This window comes from Phaseolus vulgaris, chromosome 2, assembly GCF_051622355.1.
Source record: "Phaseolus vulgaris cultivar YP4 chromosome 2, ASM5162235v1, whole genome shotgun sequence".
NCBI classification, from domain to species: Eukaryota; Viridiplantae; Streptophyta; class Magnoliopsida; order Fabales; family Fabaceae; genus Phaseolus; species Phaseolus vulgaris.
The window spans coordinates 47,598,598-47,620,833 of record NC_143499.1 but is presented as its reverse complement, the minus strand read 5'-3'; the positions used below and the strand labels follow the sequence as shown (position 1 = coordinate 47,620,833).

The 22,236-nt window shown below is 34.1% G+C and overlaps 2 protein-coding genes across 5 annotated transcripts; both read left to right on the top strand.

Annotated features, from left to right (window-relative positions):
- Positions 1 to 549: 549 nt before the first annotated feature.
- HEN2 (RNA helicase, ATP-dependent, SK12/DOB1 protein) lies at positions 550 to 10,674 on the top strand. Of its 4 annotated transcripts, XR_016518880.1 has the most exons (17): positions 550 to 1,737; positions 2,553 to 2,867; positions 2,944 to 3,048; positions 3,137 to 3,205; positions 4,717 to 4,884; positions 4,971 to 5,042; positions 5,135 to 5,251; positions 5,501 to 5,683; positions 5,794 to 5,952; positions 7,312 to 7,401; positions 7,500 to 7,592; positions 7,895 to 8,048; positions 8,139 to 8,287; positions 8,364 to 8,459; positions 9,488 to 9,650; positions 9,762 to 9,854; positions 10,166 to 10,674. XR_016518880.1 is itself a non-coding variant. In XM_068614963.2 (16 exons), the coding sequence occupies exons 1-16, from the start codon at positions 763 to 765 to the stop codon at positions 10,274 to 10,276; spliced, it is 2,949 nt and encodes a 982-aa protein (XP_068471064.1). In that variant the 5' UTR covers positions 550 to 762; the 3' UTR covers positions 10,277 to 10,674. The 4 variants fall into 4 exon arrangements, 1 of the variants encoding a protein (XP_068471064.1); XR_016518881.1 differs by lacking the exon at positions 9,488 to 9,650 and having other exon boundaries at positions 5,838 to 5,952; XM_068614963.2 differs by lacking the exon at positions 9,488 to 9,650.
- A 1,984-nt stretch (positions 10,675 to 12,658) lies between these two features.
- CAC2 (acetyl Co-enzyme a carboxylase biotin carboxylase subunit) lies at positions 12,659 to 21,809 on the top strand. Its single transcript, XM_068614969.1, has 17 exons — positions 12,659 to 12,924; positions 13,031 to 13,090; positions 13,248 to 13,576; positions 13,674 to 13,815; positions 14,427 to 14,525; positions 14,628 to 14,684; positions 16,427 to 16,498; positions 17,278 to 17,367; positions 17,927 to 17,986; positions 18,552 to 18,737; positions 18,843 to 18,935; positions 19,003 to 19,084; positions 19,318 to 19,424; positions 19,989 to 20,064; positions 20,884 to 20,930; positions 21,033 to 21,095; positions 21,448 to 21,809. The coding sequence occupies exons 2-17, from the start codon at positions 13,034 to 13,036 to the stop codon at positions 21,475 to 21,477; spliced, it is 1,590 nt and encodes a 529-aa protein (XP_068471070.1). The 5' UTR covers positions 12,659 to 12,924; positions 13,031 to 13,033; the 3' UTR covers positions 21,478 to 21,809.
- Positions 21,810 to 22,236: the final 427 nt, after the last annotated feature.

Sequence of the window (22,236 nt, the reverse complement as noted above, 5' to 3'; positions counted from 1 at the left end):
GATACCCCTGAAGTATACCCTTTAATTTTATTTATTCATTGTTGATAAAAGAAAAAAAAAGTATCCTGAAAATGGAGAATTACATAAAATAAAACTAGTTAGAATTTATTTATTATAACTTTATCACATCCATCTTTATTTAGGCCAATTCTTTTTCTGCACCCAACACTTTTGAACCTGCACCCAACATAATTTCAAAAATTTCGTAAATATCTTTTATTTCAGAAATAAAAATTCGTAATTGAAAATAATACATTCCGGAAAAATAAATCTGGAAGAGATTTTTGTGTTTTGGATATAAAAATCCAAAAAAAGAAAATCAAAATTCCATTTTGGATAAAAAAATCCAGAACTAAAAATAATACATTCCGAAAAAAATTATCTAGAAGAGATTGTTGTGTTCTGGAAAAGGAAGTCCGGAATGTAATTTTATATGTACCCCATTTTTTTAAGGGTATTTTCGGCTTTTTTCCTGTGATTGGGTAGTGATATGGTGCAGGAAGCAATTGCCGTAGTCTTATATTTATTACATTATTTTATCATTTTTTTGGGCCTGTCATTCCACTCCAAGCCCACAATCACAAAGAAGCAAGCTCGAAGCTCGAAGGCTAGTAAACTGAACAGGCACTGAAAATAACAAAATTGTGGACACGCGCACAAGTTAGGGTTTTGGCCTGAAAATCAAACAAGGTTACACTCCCCGCGTGTTCACCGTTAGATTCAAACTTTGGCAGTAGCAGCACTCGCAGAAGCTCGAAGGAAATGGAGAACGAGAAGAAGGAATCACCGTCGCTGGGAAAGCGAAGAGAACCTGAACTCCCAGCTGCAGTCCCAGACACCGCTTCGAAGCCGAAACGAGCTCGCAGCGCAGAGCGCACGTGCGTGCACGAAGTCGCCGTTCCGAGCGGTTACGTCTCGAACAAGGACTCCGAGCTCCACGGAACTCTCTCGAACCCTCTCCACAATGGTGCCATGGCGAAGTCCTATCCCTTCGCCCTCGACCCCTTCCAACAGGTCTCTATAGCGTGTTTGGAGCGCAACGAGTCTGTTCTCGTCTCCGCCCACACCTCTGCCGGCAAAACCGCCGTGGCCGAATACGCCATTGCCATGTCCTTCCGAGACCGGCAGCGCGTCATCTACACGTCCCCGCTCAAGGCCCTCAGCAACCAGAAGTACCGTGAGCTCAGCCAGGAGTTCACCGACGTCGGGCTCATGACCGGCGACGTCACACTCTCACCGAATGCCACGTGTCTCGTCATGACCACCGAGATTCTCCGCGGAATGCTCTACCGAGGCTCCGAAGTCCTGAAAGAAGTAGCGTGGGTTATATTCGATGAAATTCACTACATGAAGGATCGCGAACGAGGCGTTGTATGGGAAGAGAGTATAGTCTTTCTGCCTCCGGCGATTAAGATGGTGTTTCTCTCCGCTACTATGTCGAATGCGACGGAATTTGCGGAGTGGATTTGTAATATCCACAAGCAGCCTTGTCACGTTGTGTACACTGATTTTAGGCCTACCCCGCTACAGCACTATGCGTTTCCTATTGGAGGGAGTGGGTTGTATTTGGTTGTGGATGAGAATGAACAGTTCAGGGAGGACAATTTTCTGAAGCTGCATGATACTTTCGTGAAACAGAATTTGGCTGATGGGAGGAGAGGTGGGAAAAGCGGTGGAAGAGGTGGAAGAGGTGGCAATGCTTCTTCTGGTGGTTCTGACATTTACAAGATTGTTAAGGTTAGTTTGACACTATGTTATTCAGCATGTCAGTTTTATTAACCATAAATGAGTAGTATGTTAAGTCTTGATATCTTCTGTTAAGTTTTCATAGCTTTTATTAATTAATTTATTTAGGGTGACTCTGGGAGAGATCGCTTACGACTTATTTGGGTTTATCTTATAATTACTTGTCTAGAGCCCTGTTTGTATAAGTTCTGCATTATAGAAAGTTATGAACAACTTATAAATATAAGGTAAAACGATGTGTTGGAACTCCCCGTCTAGAATTCAAAAGTTGGGAATCTACATTGTTTTTAGATTAGTCATAAATGTATTCATAGTCCTTCCAAGTCTCTTGTTCCCTTTGGGATGTTTTCTTGCATTTTCTTTTAACTTTTATTCTAAAGTCTTTTGTAGTTTGGTCTGCCTTATTAATTTTGGAAGTCTAAAGCTGCCTTTAAAATTTATTGCATTTTTGAGAAAGCCTTTTTTAGTGTAAATAATTGTTTTTTATTTTCAAATTTCTCTTACAACAGTGTAACAGTAAAAGCACTTTGATTTTTAAATAAACTAACCAAAAACATGGAAGTGATTTAAGCGTTTGGCTTCCTGCCATATGGTGTAAAGCACATGGCCTTTTCAAATGATTGTCCTTCACAATAATGTTAAGAGATTGAGTAGCTTTACTATGATGGGGTCTATTTTCTACATTTGCGTTTCTTAAGGAGGACTTCCTATCCTCATTTCCCTATTTTTCTTGTCTCAATAAACTACTCTATTGAAAAAACTTGTGCTTAGTCTTTATTTGAGCTAGTGTGTTGCTTATTTTTCAGATGATAATGGAACGGAAATTCCAACCTGTTATCATCTTTAGCTTCAGTAGAAGAGAGTGTGAACAACATGCAATGTCTATGTCTAAGCTTGACTTCAACACCCCAGAAGAAAAGGAAAACGTGGAGCAGGTTTTTCGAAATGCAGTGCTATGTTTGAATGAAGAAGACAGGTGCTTACCTGCTATTGAGCTGATGTTGCCTCTTCTTCAGCGAGGGATTGCTGTCCATCATTCTGGACTTCTTCCTGTTATCAAAGAATTGGTTGAGCTTCTTTTCCAGGAAGGTCTTGTAAAAGCCCTATTTGCCACTGAAACAGTAAGATTTTGTCCAGCTTCTGATTTCTTTTTTTCTGTTACTTCTAGATTGAGTCTCGGATACATTTTTTTTTCAGTTTGCCATGGGTTTGAATATGCCAGCGAAAACAGTTGTATTCACTGCTGTTAAGAAGTGGGATGGTGATAGTCACCGATATATTGGATCTGGTGAATATATACAGGTGAGAGATGATATATTTTTGGGTGATGGTGGTTGTTAAAATATTCATTCTGGTGCCCACATTAATATTATTGATTTGCTGCCTTCAGATGAGTGGAAGGGCTGGGCGTCGTGGCAAAGATGAGCGGGGAATCTGTATCATAATGATTGATGAACAGGTGAGATATTGGTGGTCAAATTTGTTTTCTGTTGCATAAATTTGAGAGCTTTTTCATGAGATTCCACAATTAGATCTCTATCTTTTCTTAGCCTTGTTGTGTGGTGTTCTATCAACTTGTGTGGGTAAGGCTTTTGTTTTTGTTGGTGTCCTAACTAAAAGATTAGACTAATTCCTGCTCTTCCATCAACATATAAATCATACAGATCTATTCTCTTATGTTTCACATAAGTTGGCTTATTTCAAATATATTCTTGGTATTCAGAGTCCTTTCTTTTGTTTCCTTGGAAAAGGTTTAAAAAAGAATGATGTTATGTAAGAGGAAAAGGTTTACAAAATAAGGACATTGTGTAAGATTCTGTGGTACGTTGATTGACTCACCTCTGAGCTGGGACATGTGTACTCGTCAATGTTTTAAATCTTGGATAGCCATCTCGTCACATAGTCCCGCCATTCTGTGGTACCAATTGAAGTTTTTGTGTGTGTGTATATGCCGTTCAAGTATTGTAATCACTTTTTTACATAATATCACGTTTTGTATGTCTTCTGAGAATAAAAAAAATAAAATGAAATTATGAACACCATTGAATGTCTTTCTTACCACTAGAATAGGATTTGTTTAAACATTAACATATTCAAAATGACAATTTGAGTTTGACTAAAAATATTGTGTAGTGTTTTTATATAATCATAATATTTAAACTGGAATTAAGTTGAACTTTTTTTTTAATTTATATTAAGTATTGGCCCAAACCTAATAGTATTTTTATGCATACCCCCAAATATCACACATCGGACAGAGTAATGTACTGTGTACCCGTACCTGTATCAAAAAAATACTGCACACTGAAAGATCCAATGCATTTTGTTTAGGAAACTTTTTGATTACAAATGAATATGCAAGAAGGTAAACAATTCAATCTATTAAGTTGGTCAGGTGTAGATTCAATGCATAAGGTTTAGTTCGTTTTGAACCAGCTTTCAATTGAGTGTTTAAAGCAAAAATGAGATTAAATTGGTAAATGTGAAAGAGTTCTTCTCAGAAACTAATTAACTAATAAAGTATTTTGATTAAATCATGCCACTGGTTGGAGTTTTCTTTTTGGAGTAAATCATTTAAATCTAATTTGAGACAAGTAGTTTAATTAGTGTTAATTTGTTAGTGAGACACATGGTACTATTTATTTGTATTATTTGTCACGCCAAATGAACAATGAAGTTTCTGGGTTGGTTTGTTGTGAAATGTATTTATTTGTTTCTCTTCTATTTTCCTTTCTTACATTTAGGATAGCAAATTAAACTGTTTATTTGTGCTGTGGAAATCTATTATTTATATATTTTTTTTTCTGTTTTGTTTATAACTCACTCATATGGCATGTCAATGAGACTATAAGTTTGTTGCTGTGTATCGTGTTCATTTTTTCTTATCTGCTATCTATACAACAGTTCCTTATTTGAAAACTAGTTAGTTTTATATTCACAACATACATTTTATCTGATTATTTTATGTAGATGGAAATGAATAACCTCAAAGACATGGTTTTGGGTAAACCTGCTCCTTTAGTTAGTACTTTCAGGCTTAGCTACTACTCAATTTTAAATTTGATGAGCCGTGCAGAGGGTCAGTTCACTGCTGAACACGTGATACGAAATTCATTTCATCAATTTCAATATGAAAAGGTTTATACTGAACCATTTCCTTCAAAATCTTATTAATTTTTGTTGCACCGAGATCTATATCTTATTAGCATCTTATTCTTGTTCAGGCCTTACCAGATATAGAGAAAAGGGTGTCAAATCTGGAGCAGGAGGTAACCTTGCTTGATGCTTCAGGGGAGGTAATATTTGTTCCTAGTTACGTAGTGTAGTTTTCTTATTTATGTGTGGTATTTTGTTGATATTGGCATTTGTTTTATTATAATTTGTGCAGGCTGAAGTGTCTGAGTATCATAAGTTAAAATTGGAAATAGCACAGTTGGAGAAGAAGATGATGGCAAAAATAATTCGGCCAGAAATAATCCTTTATTTTCTTGTTCCTGGTCGATTGGTATGCGATACTGTATTATTATGAATCAGCTTGCAAATGATTTTGAATTATGTTGTGCTTATATAGTTTTCTTTAGCAACAGCGCAAATATTGATTTGTAGATATATTATATATCTATTTGGTTTTTTTGCACCCCTTTAATCTCTGTCTACATTTTTTCAATTTTTATGTTATTGTTTACTTTGTCTTGTACACCTTTTCCTTATCTTTTGCTTTACTGAGTTAGAATGCACTTTGTAACCTTTTCAGATCAAAGTCAGAGAAGGTGGAACTGATTGGGGCTGGGGTGTTGTAGTTAATGTTGTTAAGAAACCTTCTGGTGGTGGTTATATAGTTGATACTTTACTTCAATGTTCACCTTGTTCATCTGAAAACAATTCACGGCCAAAACCATATCCACCCCGCCCTGGAGAGAAAGGTGAAATGCATGTGGTAAGTCGATATTTCAAACTGTTACATGATTTTTTTTAGTGTCTTCTTATGGAACTTTCCCTTTATCTGAAAACTTGTTATTTTTTTCTTGGCTGCTCCTTTTGTAATAGGTCCCTGTTCAATTACCATTAATATCTACTCTTGGTAAACTGAGGGTATCTATACCTTCTGATCTTCGACCCCTGGAAGCAAGGCAGAGTGTACTGCTAGCTCTACATGAGCTGATAAATCGTTTTCCAGGAGGTATTCCAAAACTTAACCCTGTAAAGGTAATTATTTTCCACACACAGATGTAGCTAGTTGGTTGTATGTTATTGTTTTGTTTTTATCAAGAGTTAAAATAGTAAAATAATTCAACTTTGGTCATCAAAATTATTCACTTGGTAATAGAATCATGCTATTTACGTGTGATAGAAGCTTTTATTAATGTCAAGATATAGAGAAGAAAGAGACATTGAGTTGAAACAGTATGTTTCCAAGACAATATAAGTGCTTGATTTATATTGAGAAAAAGAATCAATACAATACATAGAGATTTGATATCCCCAAATACTAAAGATATGATACAAGAATAAATAAAAAAGCTCCTAATAATACATATATATTCTAGTTATTCTTGATTATATTGGATCTGGTAATTTTTCTATAATTATAAAACTCCTCGTCTAGCTGGATAATTATTATCCCCAATGCCCACGAGTTCATCAACAAAACTCTTGATCTTGAGAAGATATTCTCCCATAGAATCTAGACAAACAGTGTGCAGCACCAAATATTTGTGAATTTTCTCCCAAACTTCATAGGAGTGAGTCAATCCAAGAACACCAGAGAGAACCAATTTAGAAAGAGTAGACTAAAGCCAGACAAGTAATGTCTGATATTGCACTTCCCACGTCCCATATTCAGGATTAAGACAATCAAATGCATGATCCTCTACAGTGAGAATTAACAACAAATAGCTGGAACTTATGCGATTTGATGACCAGTTCAACATATTGGCTCCAATGGAGATAAATTGAATCATCCAGCTTCTCAGTAATGGAGGTTGGAAAGGAGTTTGAGGTGGAAGCCATGGCGAATGGCGCAAAGGGAACCTTGGATGGGAAGAGGAAGAGACTTCAGAAAAATGGCTCTAGATACCATGTTTAAAGAATCAAACAAGAGAGAGATGTTTAACAAACTAAATGGTATTCATTCTATTAATTTGTTGAAAGTAGAAGTAGACTTTAGTATTTATAGCTAACTACTTGAAACACAAGAGATAGCAAATTGCCTTTACTGAAAAGGTTACATGAGGTAGCTGTGCACAACAGCTCTGACTACATGCTACAATTATACATACACATAATAGCTAAGTTCATGCTTAATATTCTCCTTCATTGCATTTACCTTGTAACTTCTCTATTTCATTCTCCTTCTGAATGGTTAAGATTATTTAATGTCATGATTACTATTAAAATATAAAATCTTTCTTTTTTGTAATATCTGGTCAAAAGATTTGATGGGCGCATTATTTTCCAACTATTATAGAGACCAAGTCAGAAAACTATTGAGCTTCAGTGATGTTTAACTCTACTACTGAATCAAACATTATTTATGTTGCATATTCTTTAAAATAAATTTTTCAGGACATGGACGTACGAGACTCTGAGATAGTTGAAGTAGTCAATCAAATAGAGGAAATTGAGAAGAAAATGTTTGCTCATCCTATGCATAAGGTTTGTTCATGAACTCCATTTTCTCTTTCTTTTATGTTATAAATATGATTTTCCTTGACTTTGATTTTAATGTTACCTTAATGTATTGTTACAAGTAGCACCAAGATGTGGATCAAATTAAATGCTTTGAGAGGAAAGCAGAAGTGAATCATGAAATTCAGCAATTGAAGACAAAAATGCGGGATTCTCAGGTATTGACTTTGCTGGATTTACTTATTAATCCAGATCACATCTTAGAAGTTTGGAACTGAATGTGAATCTACTCAACTGTGTCTGCTATGCATTTTTGTGTGTATATCCACGAGGCTCCATGCATATTAACAACTTATCAGTGGGTGGATTGTTAATGTGCAGATTTTATTGATGACAAATAGAGTGCAATATATCTGATAACTACATTCCTTCATTTACTTTTTTGAATCTCCTTTTGCATGATTTGGTTGTTGTTTTGATGGGTTCAATGCTTATAGAAATAAAATTGTTAAATTTTCAGCTACAAAAATTTCGTGAAGAATTAAAAAATCGCTCGCGAGTCTTAAGGAAGCTTGGTCATATTGATACTGATGGTGTAGTTCAGTTGAAGGGACGGGCAGCATGCTTGGTTGACACTGGAGATGAACTCCTTGTCACTGAATTGATGTTTAATGGTGAATTAATATTTGTTTTCTCATTCTGCTTTCTGTATAATTTGCAGTTCATTATTTTTGTAATGCGTTTTTCTTCTTTGCCCCCATTAGGTACTTTTAATGACCTTGACCACCATCAAGTTGCTGCCCTTGCAAGTTGTTTCATCCCGGGAGATAAATCAAATGAGCAGATACAACTAAGAACCGAGCTTGCAAGGCCTTTGCAACAACTTCAAGATAGTGCAAGAAGGATAGCAGAAGTAGGTGTTTTTATCACTTTACTTAAATCTTTTGGCAATTCTGAATTAACATATAAATCGGATTACCATTTGTCAGATTCAACATGAATGCAAATTGGATATAAATGTGGATGAGTATGTTGAATCAACAGTAAGGCCATACTTGATGGATGTGATATACTCCTGGTCAAAGGTTAGTTATACCATATTTTTGGCTTGAACGCTTGCTTACTTAAGTCATTTACTTTCCAAAGCCTCTCATGATCCAAGTGGTCTAGGGTTTGATCATTGTTGTCCCCTTCCCCTAGTGAAAAATAGTTTAATTTAAACACAAAATTGGTGGGTCTGTGCATTGTCTGTGTTTCAAGTCCAAATGTCTCCTGCTTTTGGATTGATGGTTCTGGACAGTTTGAAATGCTGGATTTTATTGGATATGTGCCGATTGTTGAAGTCATTATGATGTTAAGAGTTTTTTTCATGGAAGAACAAAAAATGTAGACAAAAAGCAATGTCACATGAAAATATGATAATTTTAATTTTATTATTGTTATTATTATTATTATTATGGTTTTTGTTAAAATAATTTTTTCTTTCTCAAAAAAAGTTTTCACTTTTGGTTTTTTGCATTTTGTCTTTTCTAGTTTTGGGCAATTTCTTACTGTCCAACTGTTTATACTATAAATTTAACTTCATGTTGTGCTGATGTTGTTTTTGCCACTAAAGTAAACATTAATTTTTTAGGCTTTCTTTGGGTTGATGATCATCGTTAGATATTCAAGCATCATTAAATTGTTACTTTTCTTCATTAATATGGATTTTAAGTTTCAACAGTGAGCTTCAGGAAACTTGCCATTTAAAAGTCCATGTAAGGAGGAAAATAAAAAGGCTTGAGGATAATTAAATCTTTTCACAATATATCAAATTGTCACACAACTTGTCAAAAACCTTGCCTAAGCTTGAGCCTTTTGCATTTGTTTGAGTTGTGATTATAGGATCTGAAACTATTCGTTGAGCATTTCTTTGAATATATATATATATATATATATATATATATATATATACAGAGAGAAAGAGAAACGGAAATATGACTAGCAAAATTTGTATGATTTGGGATTTAAGATGTTCTTGCAGAATTTATAAGTTAGGTGTCCTTAGTGTCTTAAATTTTTTATCTTCTAAGCATGAACTTTTGATCTAACATTAGATTAAAGAATGCCGCAGAATATGTTAGTGACAAACTCCATGGTCTACTAGTCATTACCTAAGTGACATACCAAACCAAGTATCTTCAACATGAACTCATCTGGATATATTGTGGTGCTAAAAATCATTTTATACCGTAATGCAAGACATGTATATACTTCTCAGCTCAGTGAGACTAATGGTGGGTATGTGCTCTCTTGTATTAGTGAGAGAAGCGAAAATGAAAGAGTCACTTGTTTTGAGTATATTTATATTAATTTTTCTGGTCCTTGCTTTCAAAATTTTCTCCCAGGGAGCAAATTTTGCCGATGTTATACAAATGACTGATATCTTTGAGGGGAGTATCATTCGGAGTGCTAGAAGGCTTGATGAGTTTTTGAACCAGGTAAACAAATTTCCACCAGAAATTACCTCTTATATATTTAGCAGTTTTTGAAATTCCTTCACTATAGATAGCCTGGGCTGACACTTTAATGTATGTATTTGGGACAAACGAAGTCATAGTGCCCCAGCGCAGTTCTTTAACTGTTTCAAAATATTATAATTTTACCTTCATGGGCTTATAAAATAAACAATTGATATGCTTGATTATTCTCGTTATCTGAACACTTTCTTAGTCGAATTCAAATTTGGAAATCAAAGATAATTCAGTGACATGACAAGTTTTAGTGTTCAAATTACCCTTCCACTTTCCAGTTGCGTGCTGCTGCAAATGCAGTTGGAGAGGCTGACTTGGAGAATAAATTTGCAGCTGCAAGCGAAAGTCTTCGACGAGGCATTATGTTTGCAAATTCTCTGTATTTGTGAGGTCGTTTTCCTGTAGTCCATTCGTTATATTCATGGTTATTCCGGCTGGCAGAAAGTTTACTTTCAAATTCAACCTTTGGAGGTGTACCCCATTTCTCTTGTAAGCCTTTTTGTGTAAATATTTGCATTCAACTTTTAGAGCATGTTGTAAGTTTAGATTGTGACCAATAGTGAAAGTAGTCAGTATAGAATGATATAAACTTCAGATCGATTGAAAACATCCTGTCAATAGATGTGGTATGGTATGATATAACAGATTACAGCATTTGGTCCATTTTGTTCAGAGTATTATTGCCTTCAGAACCCCTTGCCTATCTTGGGGCTTGGGGAGTGAGGTGCTGAAGATATTTGCTTGTAATTGCTGAAATTTTTCAATACAAATTTTGATCGACAGTTAATTGTTTTCGGTGATAATTTAATTTGCTCGACAGTTCATTCTTTTGCGTTTACTCATGCTTCTCAGATGAGTGAATGTACAGTAATTTCTTTTAGGAAAACGCGCCCTTCGTCCTTCTGATTGTTGTTTACTTTGAACTAGTTTCTTTGGAAGAGAAAATAAGAAAAATGTAAGTAAAAGTTAAAATTAGTTTAAAAGATAAAAAAATAATTTATGCAATATATATTTTAAAAAAAAGTTCAGGTGGAAGTTTTGCAAATTAATTTGAGTTAATTTTTGTTAATGAAGAAATTAGTTTTATTTTTCTTTCTTAGAATAGGTTTAAAGTATGTTGAAATAGGTCTTTATAGTAGATAAATGTCAGTCAAGAGCATATATATGTTTTAAAGTATGCATTTAAGGAACTTATAGTTTGGATGGTAAGAATTCGTGACTTTCTTTTAGCTGGATCAGTCTTATTTTAAAACTATTCAATTTTGTTTTTTTATTCTTTAATCGGGAAATGAAGTGTGAAATTATTTTAAGATATCAGAAAAGAAAATGTACTTTAAATTTAACAAAAAACTAAGATTTTTAACGTGCAATGTTTGAAGGTGTATAAAATTGATTTTTTAAGTAAAATTTCATATTTTGGTTTGAGTATTGAGTAGAAGACAAATTGGTTTAATTGCATAAGAAATGGAGGATTATAGATTAGGAAATTGATGAACTAAATTGGTTAAATTAAAAATATATGGGTACTAATTGGGTCAGAAAAGGGATTTTGGGAGGCAAGTTGTTGAGAAGGAAAAAAAAACTATGTCTGATTCCTTTGGTTGAGCTGAAAAGTTTTTATTTATTCTGTGTTTTAGTCTGAAATTACATAACCTCTCTTGTTTGTAAATACATTCCCCTTATTCCATTTGCCCCATAACACATTCCTATATTTTCCCTTTCGATGATTCTTCTACGAAAAAAACATCTTCCCAAGTATCAACTTATTTCTTTGTCTAATAATTTAAAAACGATACTTCTTGTCTTGATTATCTCAAACATGAAGGAGCATTTCAACCTGCAAACACAAAATGCATAAACACGCCATTCCCTAACATATCACAGTCCCTAAATTCAGTAGCAAAAATTTACTTACATTAGTGGACAATAATGATTTCTAGAGTGTTTGACTATTGATTAGATCTATTGCTCAATTAGCAGGAAGTTGGCTTTTCTTATTGGAACTTTATTAAATCTATTGCTCAATTTTCATGTGTTTGTAGAAAAATTTGTCGTGCTCGAATTGCTTAATGTTATAAGGGATTGGGAAGAAAAAAATAAATACAGATAACGATAATGTAAATATTTTTATACATCTATTTTTTTACATGACTATATATTTTTAATTATCACTGTTTTCACTTTCACGATTATTTTTTATTATGATATGTGAAAATAATTTATCAATAACTTATCGGACACACTTTTTAAATGGTGTATATGAGTCGACATACGTATCAGACACGCTTTTTGAATGGTGTATGTGTGTCGACATACGGACACCAACACTTCTAAGATTGTTTCGATAAAGATTTCAATTCAAAAAATATTTGTTAGATTTCTGGTAATTTTACACAATTTTAACACAACTTTTTAAAAAATAAATACATTAATTTTAAAAAAAATTAAACTTATTATATAAATTTTTAAAATGATTATAAAAATAATAAACAAATCCTTTCGAACAATTCATGATTAAAATTTTTCAGTTGAAAAAACTAAAACATACACATCTTCATCTTTATTATCAATTTATATAATTTATAATTATTTAATATATATTCATATTTTTGTGTCTTATATTTTAAAAATTATATATATGTTACAATACAACTAATGAAATCTAGGTTAAACTCTTTGTCTCGTGTCCTATTTATACTCAAATTAAATTTTATTTTGACAAATTGAACAAAACAGGTGATAAAGTGAAACAGGCTTGAAAGAGCCCAATTGCGGTGGGCCACGTAGCAGTCCACTTTTGTGGAGTGATAAAAAGGATAAATGAAGGGTTGTGATGGAAGAGGATGAACACCCTCACCTTCCAACTGCCAAAGTCCAACTAAACCAGCATTTGCATTTAGATTTAGATTTAGGCGGAGCTTTCAATTTGGCGCCTCCCTCGTTTCCATCGCCATCCACATCAAAATTCACTCCCATCACAACGCAACACAAATCATACACTCTCTTACAATCACACCATTGCCATCATCTCAAATAGGTAAACCACTACAAGCTCCATTCACCACTCCTTCACAATCACTGTGTTTATATATATATTTCACTCACACGCCGTTTGCATTGCCTTTCTCTCTTTCTTTCTACAGGAAATGGAAGTCACACTCTCCGCCTGCAAGTCCGTTACCTCGCCTTCTCTTCCCGTCGCAGTAAGCACTCGTTCATTTTCTTCTCCATTTCGCTCGCAAATCACAATTCCTACTCTCGTAGTAACACTGTGTGTTGATTAATTCGCTCGTTTAATATCGTTTTGTTGCTCTCAATCTGAATTTCAATCTGATCTGAAATGGAAAACGACGAAACTAGGGCTTATCTGCGAGGAAGGGAGGGATTAAGAGTTCGCAATGCAGTTTCTTAGCAGGAACGAACAGAGTGAAGTTTCCTAGGCAAGTAGGTCAAGTTAGTCACGTCCGCAAACAGCGCCAAACGCGTCACTGTGGTGCTCTCCACGCGACTTGTAGCGGCGATAAGATCCTTATCGCGAACAGAGGCGAGATTGCGGTTCGAGTGATTCGAACCGCCCGTGAATTGGGGATTCCTTGCGTGGCTGTGTACTCCACCATTGATAAGGACTCGCTTCATGTCAAATTGGCTGATGAAGCTGTTTGCATTGGCGAAGCTCCGAGTAACCAATCGTATGTTAGGCTGCCTTTTTTTTTAATTTCGGTTGTTGTTTGTGTGTTCGTCTATATTCGTGTGGTTGATGGAATTTTTCTTGCTGTTTCCGTTCAGGTACTTGCTGATTCCGAATGTTCTGTCTGCTGCTCTTAGCCGCAATTGCACGATGTTGCATCCTGGCTATGGTTTTCTTGCGGAGAATGCTCGGTTTGTTGAAATGTGCTGCGGTCATAGAATCAACTTTATCGGGCCTAAAGTGAGTAGACTGTGTAGCGTGTAGAATACATGTTTGTTTGCTTGTTGTCTTTGGACTTTCCTAATTTAGAGCTTTACAACTGACTCACCTGGATTGAATGAGACTTATACGATCTATCCTATTAAATCTTAAAACTTGCTTCTATTTAAACGATCTCGAAGCCTGTAATTTCATTTCCAGTTACTGTAGATACACTAAGCCATTAAAATATCTTGAGTATTAGAATATATAGAAACAGTGAAATTGTATGAGGGTTGCTGTTTAGTGTTTATCCATGGTGACCGGCTTGAAAGTTGTAACTAGTAAGCTATGTTTGCTGAGAGCATTACAGAGCTAAAATGACAGTATTGTTAACCTGTACGCAAAATGTGGTTGCAGATTTGTGCTTGAAGAGTTCAGTTTTTAAGGATGTTAATAGTGTAGGCCAAGCCAAAGGGGGATTGCAAGTTATATATTGTCCCAAATTTGATTTGATTTGAATGGATTGATTTTAATTTTTAATGTTTTCTCTGTTGAGTATATTTAGATAATTTATTTCATAAAGCTGTGAAATAAAAAAAATTCCTTTTCAAATTATATGGTAATGCTGAATATTTAGTTTAAACTTTCAGCCTGATAGTATTCGGGTTATGGGTGACAAAGCAACTGCCAGAGAAACAATGAAGAAAGCAGGTGTTCCCACTGTTCCAGGAAGCGAGGGTCTTTTACAGGTATTATATTAGACTCATGTTAATAAGGAGCTTCAATGTTAAATTTGGAGGCCAATATCAGACTCTGTACCATCACTTTGATGAATTGAATTTATGTAACAGAGCACAGAGGAAGCTATCAGGCTGGCAAAAGAGATTGGTTTCCCTGTGATGATCAAGGTAGATTGCTTTATTATTTTGTATTTGTAGTCTTGTGCCTATTTGAAGATAATTCTAATGTTTTGGATTGACGTATTCATAGAACACTTGCATTATACATACAACATAATCTCGTGTGCGAATCTACAAAGTAATCTTGAAAAGCTAGGTTCTTAACAAAAGTAATATATTTGAGAGGTATCTACTATGTTGGCACACTCTCATTTATGTTTGTGTTGTCTTAAATTTTTTCCAACAGTGACAATGAAAAAAAGTTAGCTTCATCTCCAAGTATAACCCTCCATTTATACTAACAAGGGCTTAAGTGTTGTGGTTATGAAAGGTTAGGCAAAAACGAACAAAGTAGTCTGAGTTTCCTTTTCTTTACTTTGCCTTCCTTAAAATAATTTTCAATTTGAAGTTATAACCATAATAGGGTGAGAATATATTGTAAAAATGGGAAAGAAAAGGAAAGGAAGAATTTCTTCTGCAGACTTTCGTAATTACAGCCTACGGGAGGAATTTACACCTGTGATAGCAAATAGCATATTGCATCCCTTTTGGAACTCTACTAATTTTCTTGAAGTTCTTCTGTTCTGTATAGGGTTTCATTTCATATTCAATTTTTTTAGCGTATACTTGTGTACATATCCCATTTTAGGGGGAAATTAAATAGGAGAGGAGTTTATGATTCAGGATTGTCTCTTTCAAAGAAATGATTGCCAATTTCACTTGCTTAGCTGTGTTATGTATTCTTTGCAGTGTCAATAAAAGTAAGTTGAACATTGTTATGGATTGAGTCTTTGTCCAATTGTACATTTTGTGTTGGGTTATAGACTATAGTTGACTCAATTAGACTGGCATAAAAATGGCAAGGTTGTAACACATTGATCTTGAAAAAGATAGTAACATTTGATTTATATATAAATCAGCTTTCCTGACGTGCTTCTGCTTTCCTTTATGGTCACTTGTTTCCTAGGACCCACAATATCTTCTTGTGGTTACGTTGTAATTGTTTGTGGCCATGGATAGAGTGATTACTGTACTGGCCATGTTTATAGTGATGGTCATTTTGATTTTTTGTTGTTGGAAATCTCATAGCGACTAAAAATGTGGGTTGTAACACATTGATCTTGAAAAAGATAGTAACATTTGATTTATATATAAATCAGCTTTCCTGACGTGCTTCTGCTTTTCTTTATGGTCACTTGTTTCCTAGGACCCACCATATCTTCTTGTGGTTACGTTGTAATTGTTTGTGGCCATGGATAGAGTGATTACTGTACTGGCCATGGATAGAGTGATTACTGTACTGACCATGTTTATAGTGATGGTCATTTTGATTTTTTGTTGTTGGAAATCTCATAGCGACTAAAAATGTGGCCAAATTATAATATGTAAAAATGGGTACAAATCTTACCTTGCAAGTTGGTTTTGTAAGGATGAGTTTGACCTAAATTCACTTTCTAAAATAGTATTAAAGCCTATTCTTGCAAGGTTTGTTGGTCACTCGGACCGTGATCGGACCACCTTCAAATATCTAGCTTCATGTTTGAAATGTTCAGTCCTTAGTGTGAGAGTGTGTTGAAGATCCCGTATATTCTACTTTGTGGTGCATTGAAGAAAAAAAAAATTATAGTCTCTACAAGGTTCCACATGATTCATTTCATTTCTGATTAAAACTTTATAAATGGGAACTGTGAAGTTATCCTGTACAATGTTTAACAGCTTCTTGTAAACTGGCAAACATTGGTGTTTCTTAGGCAACAGCTGGTGGTGGAGGACGTGGCATGCGTCTTGCTAAAGAACCTGATGAATTTGTGAAGTTGTTGCAGGTATTTCTTGTTATGTTGTCTGCACTGCAGAACCAGTTATGATCTTTAGTTTCTTATCTGTTGTAATAGCTATAGGAAAAAGCTAGAAGTTGTAAATTTGAAACACATTGAAGTATAGAAACAACGGTGATCAAGAGTTTGATTGTTTCATATTTTTTCCATTAATATTACTTATACTTTGAAAACATAACACTTTAAAAATTCTTAGTGTGTTTAGTTTCTTTTTTTCCTCCAAAAAATCAGAATCTTAATAAAATTTCTGATTATTTTGAGAGGCTGCTTTGTGTTTCTCCTAAAAAACCTACAATTATAGCTAACCTTTTAAAATGAAATTTACTTTTTAAAAAAGAACCCTTCTTTTAAATAAATCTCAAAAAGATACATTATTTTGTACATTCTTAAAATCACCTTATTGTAAGAACTGCAAAAATCAGGTTAAGGAAAAAAACTGAAGCCCGAGTGCTTCCACTTTGAGGACAGTCTTTTACATTATCTATTTTCTAATAAGGTAATGGATCAAGATTTCTTAGTACTTTGCTTGGTGCCAATACGAAGAACAAGGTTTTGTGCAGTTTATTTGTTGCAGCAGTTGTTCTGTAACAGAAACTGCTGCTTTGCAGAAATATGTTTTATTGCTTGACCATCTTAATGGATTCTGGTGGAAGGGAGATGGATTTTATTATTGTAAATAGTTGTAGGCAGGTAGAGCTTATCCCATTGATGTGGGAGTGGACATGCATATTTGGTGATTTTTTTTTTCCGATTTGATTTATTTGCAGCAAGCTAAGAGTGAAGCCGCCGCTGCATTTGGCAATGATGGTGTTTATCTGGAGAAGTACATTCAAAACCCAAGGCACATTGAGTTCCAGGTAATGCTATCTTTATGGGATTCTGTGGAAAACACTCAAATTGGGAATTACTTAAGAAATTGAACTTTTGCATTTGAGAAATGTAATAATTGATTGTTTTTTGTTTACATCAAATAAAATATATTGGTTATCTGTGTCTCAGAAAGAAGTAGATATTATTTGATGCCATTATTCAATTTGATTAACTAAATTCAATCAATAATGAAAGCTACAACACCAAAGTCAGAAGCCTAAAAGGTTCCACAATGTATACTGTTCACCTCAAAAAATAATGTCAATTTAAATTCCGTATTTTGTATTCGTGGCAATTTCATGGATCACATAGTTAACCGCATACTCTTGGCTATATGTTAAAGCAGGCTGAATAAAAGCTGTGATGGTGATTGTCTAAACAGTCAGTCTTGTAATTGATCAGACAAATTTCTAGTATAATTTAAATTACCGATTATGAAATTATATCAAGGGCTTAGGTCCTATTGAATTACTTAAAGATTAATACTTTATGATTGTTGGTGATATTTTGGAGTTGTAATCTATCCTTATGCTTCATGGATAACAGGTTCTTGCCGATAAACATGGTAACATCGTTCACTTTGGAGAACGTGATTGCAGCATCCAGGTACTCCAAACTGAACTCCTTCATTTCTATCTCTCTGTTTAGTTTTCCAAATTATGTAAAAATTGAATATTGATTACATTAAAATGACATTGAATATAACATAATAATAACTGTGTTCTCAAACTTGTAATTTCTGACCCAGGTGAACTAAAGATTAAAAAACTGAACATAAAGTAATTAAAATATGTATGGTATGCATTTTGAAAAAAAGTTTTGTATTTTATTTTTATGACTCTGCATTATGAAAATTTAAAGCAATGTTATTTACAGGCATTAATTGAAGCAATTGCCATAATGATTATTTTATGGTTTTTTCAATTATATTTGTGTTCACTATGGAGTTTCCCATGTATTTCTCGTATTGCTTGATAACAAATAGCAGATACGTGTGATAAAATGAAGGACTAAAAACCTTGAACTTGTTTTGTCTTGTGACTTTAATATTATTGTTAAGTAAGTTTTATAGTAAGATAGCAATATCAAAAGGGGTTTCAAATTTAGTTTCTATTTTTCTGTTTATGTTGTACCCATAAAGAGTTCTGTTAATTGTGTTTTTTTCATGCAGAGGCGTAATCAGAAGCTGCTAGAAGAAGCACCATCTCCTGCCCTGACCCCTGAGTTGCGAAAGGCAATGGGAGATGCAGCAGTTGCAGCTGCTGCATCTATTGGTTACATAGGTGTTGGAACAGTGGAGTTCCTTTTGGATGAAAGGGGTTCCTTTTACTTCATGGAGATGAACACTCGTATCCAGGTTCAAAATAATTTCTATTATATACTTGTTTTATATGAAAAGAAACCTAGGGAAATTTTCAATATTTGTGAGTGAATAATTTCCATTATTTTATTCTTGTGTCAGGTTGAGCATCCTGTGACAGAAATGATTTCCTCAACAGATTTGATAGAAGAGCAAATTCGTGTTGCTATGGGAGAAAAACTTAGATTTAAACAGGTAATACAGGTATATTTTACTTTTGATTCTTTAGAATCTTGGTCTTATTGTAGTTTATTTTCTACAGGAGGATATTGTGCTCAGAGGACATTCTATTGAATGTCGTATCAATGCTGAAGATGCTTTTAAGGGATTTAGACCAGGGCCAGGTATCTTGATGTAGGAGTGATATATTTCTGCAAATTTATGTCAAAAGTATAAAAAAAATACAGCTTAATGCTTAGAGCTCAATAGATTTCATACATATTTTAGGTCATTTGGTCAATTACCTCTCTCTATCATTTGAATTTTGTTGTGCCAAGTGCTTGCATTTTATGGGTTTGTTTTATCTTTTATTTAAAAAAGTTTATTAATCTAAGGAAACTTCTTCCTCAAATAACAGGTAGAATTACAGCATACTTGCCATCTGGAGGTCCATTTGTCAGAATGGATAGCCATGTTTATCCTGATTATGTTGTTCCTCCAAGCTATGACTCCCTTCTTGGAAAGGTATGCCTATTTGTTCTTTTATAGCTTTGATTTGTCATCCTACCCTGCATTGTTATACTACATAATTTATGTCTGTGTTGTCTATGGACATCAAGTATTTGTAACTTGTCTATGTCCTGTTCATATAAATTTCTTGGCTGTACTTTTCAATGTAATCAATAACAACATCAATATATAATACAGAAATATTTTTGTCATGGTCTTTTCCTTGAAAACTCAACTGCATTTTTTTTGCTTCTCTTGATGATTGGGCTTTTGGATTGAAGAAGAAATGATAGGTTATAAATATAAATTAAATTTACAGAATTTGTTAAAAGGAGAATGTAATATGTGATTTATAATTGCTCATTTCCCCCCACACAAGTGGAGCGAGTTAATGGATTAAAAAAACAAAAAAAGAGGTTCAAATATTAAATGAATAGCATGTAATATATTCTAGATGCGAGTTTCAATTTATGTTCAATTTATTGTGAGGAGGCTAGATGTGATACCCCAAACTATATATAAAGTGCGTTTTTTGTTTCAAACTCTTACTCTTGTCTTGACTTTGTGAACTTTTTGTAGCTGATTGTTTGGGCTCCAAATAGAGAAAAAGCCATTGAACGCATGAAAAGGGCTCTTGATGACACAGTTATCACAGGTAAATTAATTTGATTTTTATGATTGTGATTATTCTGTCAAATACCTATACTTGGTGTTAGTTAGTTGAATGCCTGAATCCAGAAGAGACCCGAAACAATCAAATACTTTTCCTTTGCACCATTAAAGAACTAGGTCCTCTTCCTCTGTAGTTTGAAACAAATTGCAGGAGGTGCAGTTTTTCTAACCCAAAGGATCATATCCACTGAACTTGGTCACAGATATTGCCAATTTAATACACTTCAGTTTTAAAAAGAATCTGATCTTGATCTTGATCTTTGTTTAAAACGATTTCAATTTTGTTTTAACTACCTGTACTTGCTGTAGGTCCATTGCTCGCCTGAAGCCTGAAAAGGCTGAAACATTCTTAATACTTTTCATTTGCTCCTTGGTAAATGTACTTGCAAAAAGAACAAAGAAGTTTGTTTTAAAGAACCAAATCCTCGTCTTCTGTTGTTTGAAACAGATTGCAGGAGGTGCAGCTTTCTGATCCAAGAAATCATATCCATTGAACCAACTCTGTTACAAAGATCTCCAATTTTAAACCCTTCTGTTTTAAAACGAAGGCACACCTCTTGCTATAAATTTGGCTTTAGCAGTTTTTGGCTTTCAGAATCTGGGTTTAGGTTGGATACCGAAATACTATTACAGTCTAGTTCCTTTTACGCATCAGCTGCTAGTCAGTTTGGTGTTGTAGGTCATGCCTCACATCAGATGGTCTTGTGTGTGATATAGGATTTATAACTAACCTAATTTTCTTGATATTTTTTTAAACCCTTCGCTTTGTAAAGTTAAAGTAACAATTTCGGTCTTGATACAGGAGTTCCTACAACAATTGATTATCATAAACTTATCCTTGACATAGAGGTGAGTGTGCCTTTTGTGTACTTTTGGTAGCATATTCTTTTGGTCAGAAGTCAGAATTTATATGACTAAATAAATATATGTCATATTTTCATCTTATTGCAGGATTTCAGAAATGGCAAAGTTGACACCGCTTTTATTCCAAAACACGAGGAAGAGTTGTCAATGGTAAGAATTTATTAATCTTGAAAATATTAATGTCCTTAGCAATGGGCTTAAAAATTATATTTAATTGTTGGAGTTGCTTCAGTCCAATTTTGGTAGGAAATACTTTAGAATCATACATCGCATCCTTCAAGATTATCTATCATGATCGGTTCTATAGGGTTGAAATCTCTAGAAATTTTTGGCTCACAAAATCAGGGTTTGGATCACGTACAGAAACGTATTACTGTAGTGCCTTGCGCTTCAGATGGTAGTAATGTTACGAAAGTGTTCTTAATTTTCCTATGATAATAGTTTCTTTTGACATTTTTGTGATTTTATAAGTTATTTGATTTGCTGTTCTCTTCAAATGCAGCCGCCGCCACCGAAGATAGTACCGAGCTAACCGGTTGAAGGAGCTAGTTGCCTGAAGGATAATGGTTTTGTGATGCTGCTTAGTTGTAGTCTCCTTGTCGTCAGCGCTTGGAAGTTAAAAGTTTTAATGAAATTTTGATAATTAGTCTCGTATATTCCTATTTCTTCACATAATTTTATCGTAAAATCAGTTAATGTTATTTGATTTCATCCCAAATATTAGTGCAAGAAATTTGGCGTCTCTCCTTGCTTTTTAGTCGTAGTTGTTACATTGGTTACTAAAGGATCTTTTGAAGGCTTGTTGTAAGTCTTGTATTAAGAGCTCGTGTTAAATACAGTAATAAAACCTTTAAATTATTCTAACCGGCTTGAATTGTTATATGGATCAATTGGTGTTGCTATATATTTAAACAGTTTTCATCTACATTATCTTTTTCCTATTGTTATTATTTTATTGAGTTATGATATATCGACACCGTTTAACATTAACATACGTTGCAGATGTGACAGACTGAGATTAAAACATGACATTCAAAATATGGTAGTAACGCTACCGAACAATAAGATGCGAGTTTTAAAATAGGGTAAAAGGAATATATTATGTTGGTTCTTTATAACAACTGGTGTAATATATAATTTTTTTACTCAAAATATTGCACCGGTTAAACCATCTATCCGGTTTAAATTATATTTCCATATATAAGTTTTTAGATTTTTTTCATGAAAAGTGGGTGGCCATAAACGTCACAAAAGTAGGAGTCCATGGGTGTAATATATTATCCATATTACA

Excerpts from the sequence above, each read along its gene's own strand:
- CAC2 (XM_068614969.1), top strand. The coding sequence starts at position 13,034 with ATGGAAGTCACACTCTCCGCCTGCAAGTCCGTTACCTCGCCTTCTCTT. Across the intron at positions 13,091-13,247 it reads CGCCTTCTCTTCCCGTCGCA|GGCTTATCTGCGAGGAAGGG; the intron begins GTAAGCACTCGT and ends CGACGAAACTAG. Across the intron at positions 20,931-21,032 it reads AACTTATCCTTGACATAGAG|GATTTCAGAAATGGCAAAGT; the intron begins GTGAGTGTGCCT and ends ATCTTATTGCAG.
- HEN2 (XM_068614963.2), top strand. The coding sequence starts at position 763 with ATGGAGAACGAGAAGAAGGAATCACCGTCGCTGGGAAAGCGAAGAGAA. Across the intron at positions 7,402-7,499 it reads TTGCTCATCCTATGCATAAG|CACCAAGATGTGGATCAAAT; the intron begins GTTTGTTCATGA and ends TGTTACAAGTAG. Across the intron at positions 9,855-10,165 it reads TTGATGAGTTTTTGAACCAG|TTGCGTGCTGCTGCAAATGC; the intron begins GTAAACAAATTT and ends TCCACTTTCCAG.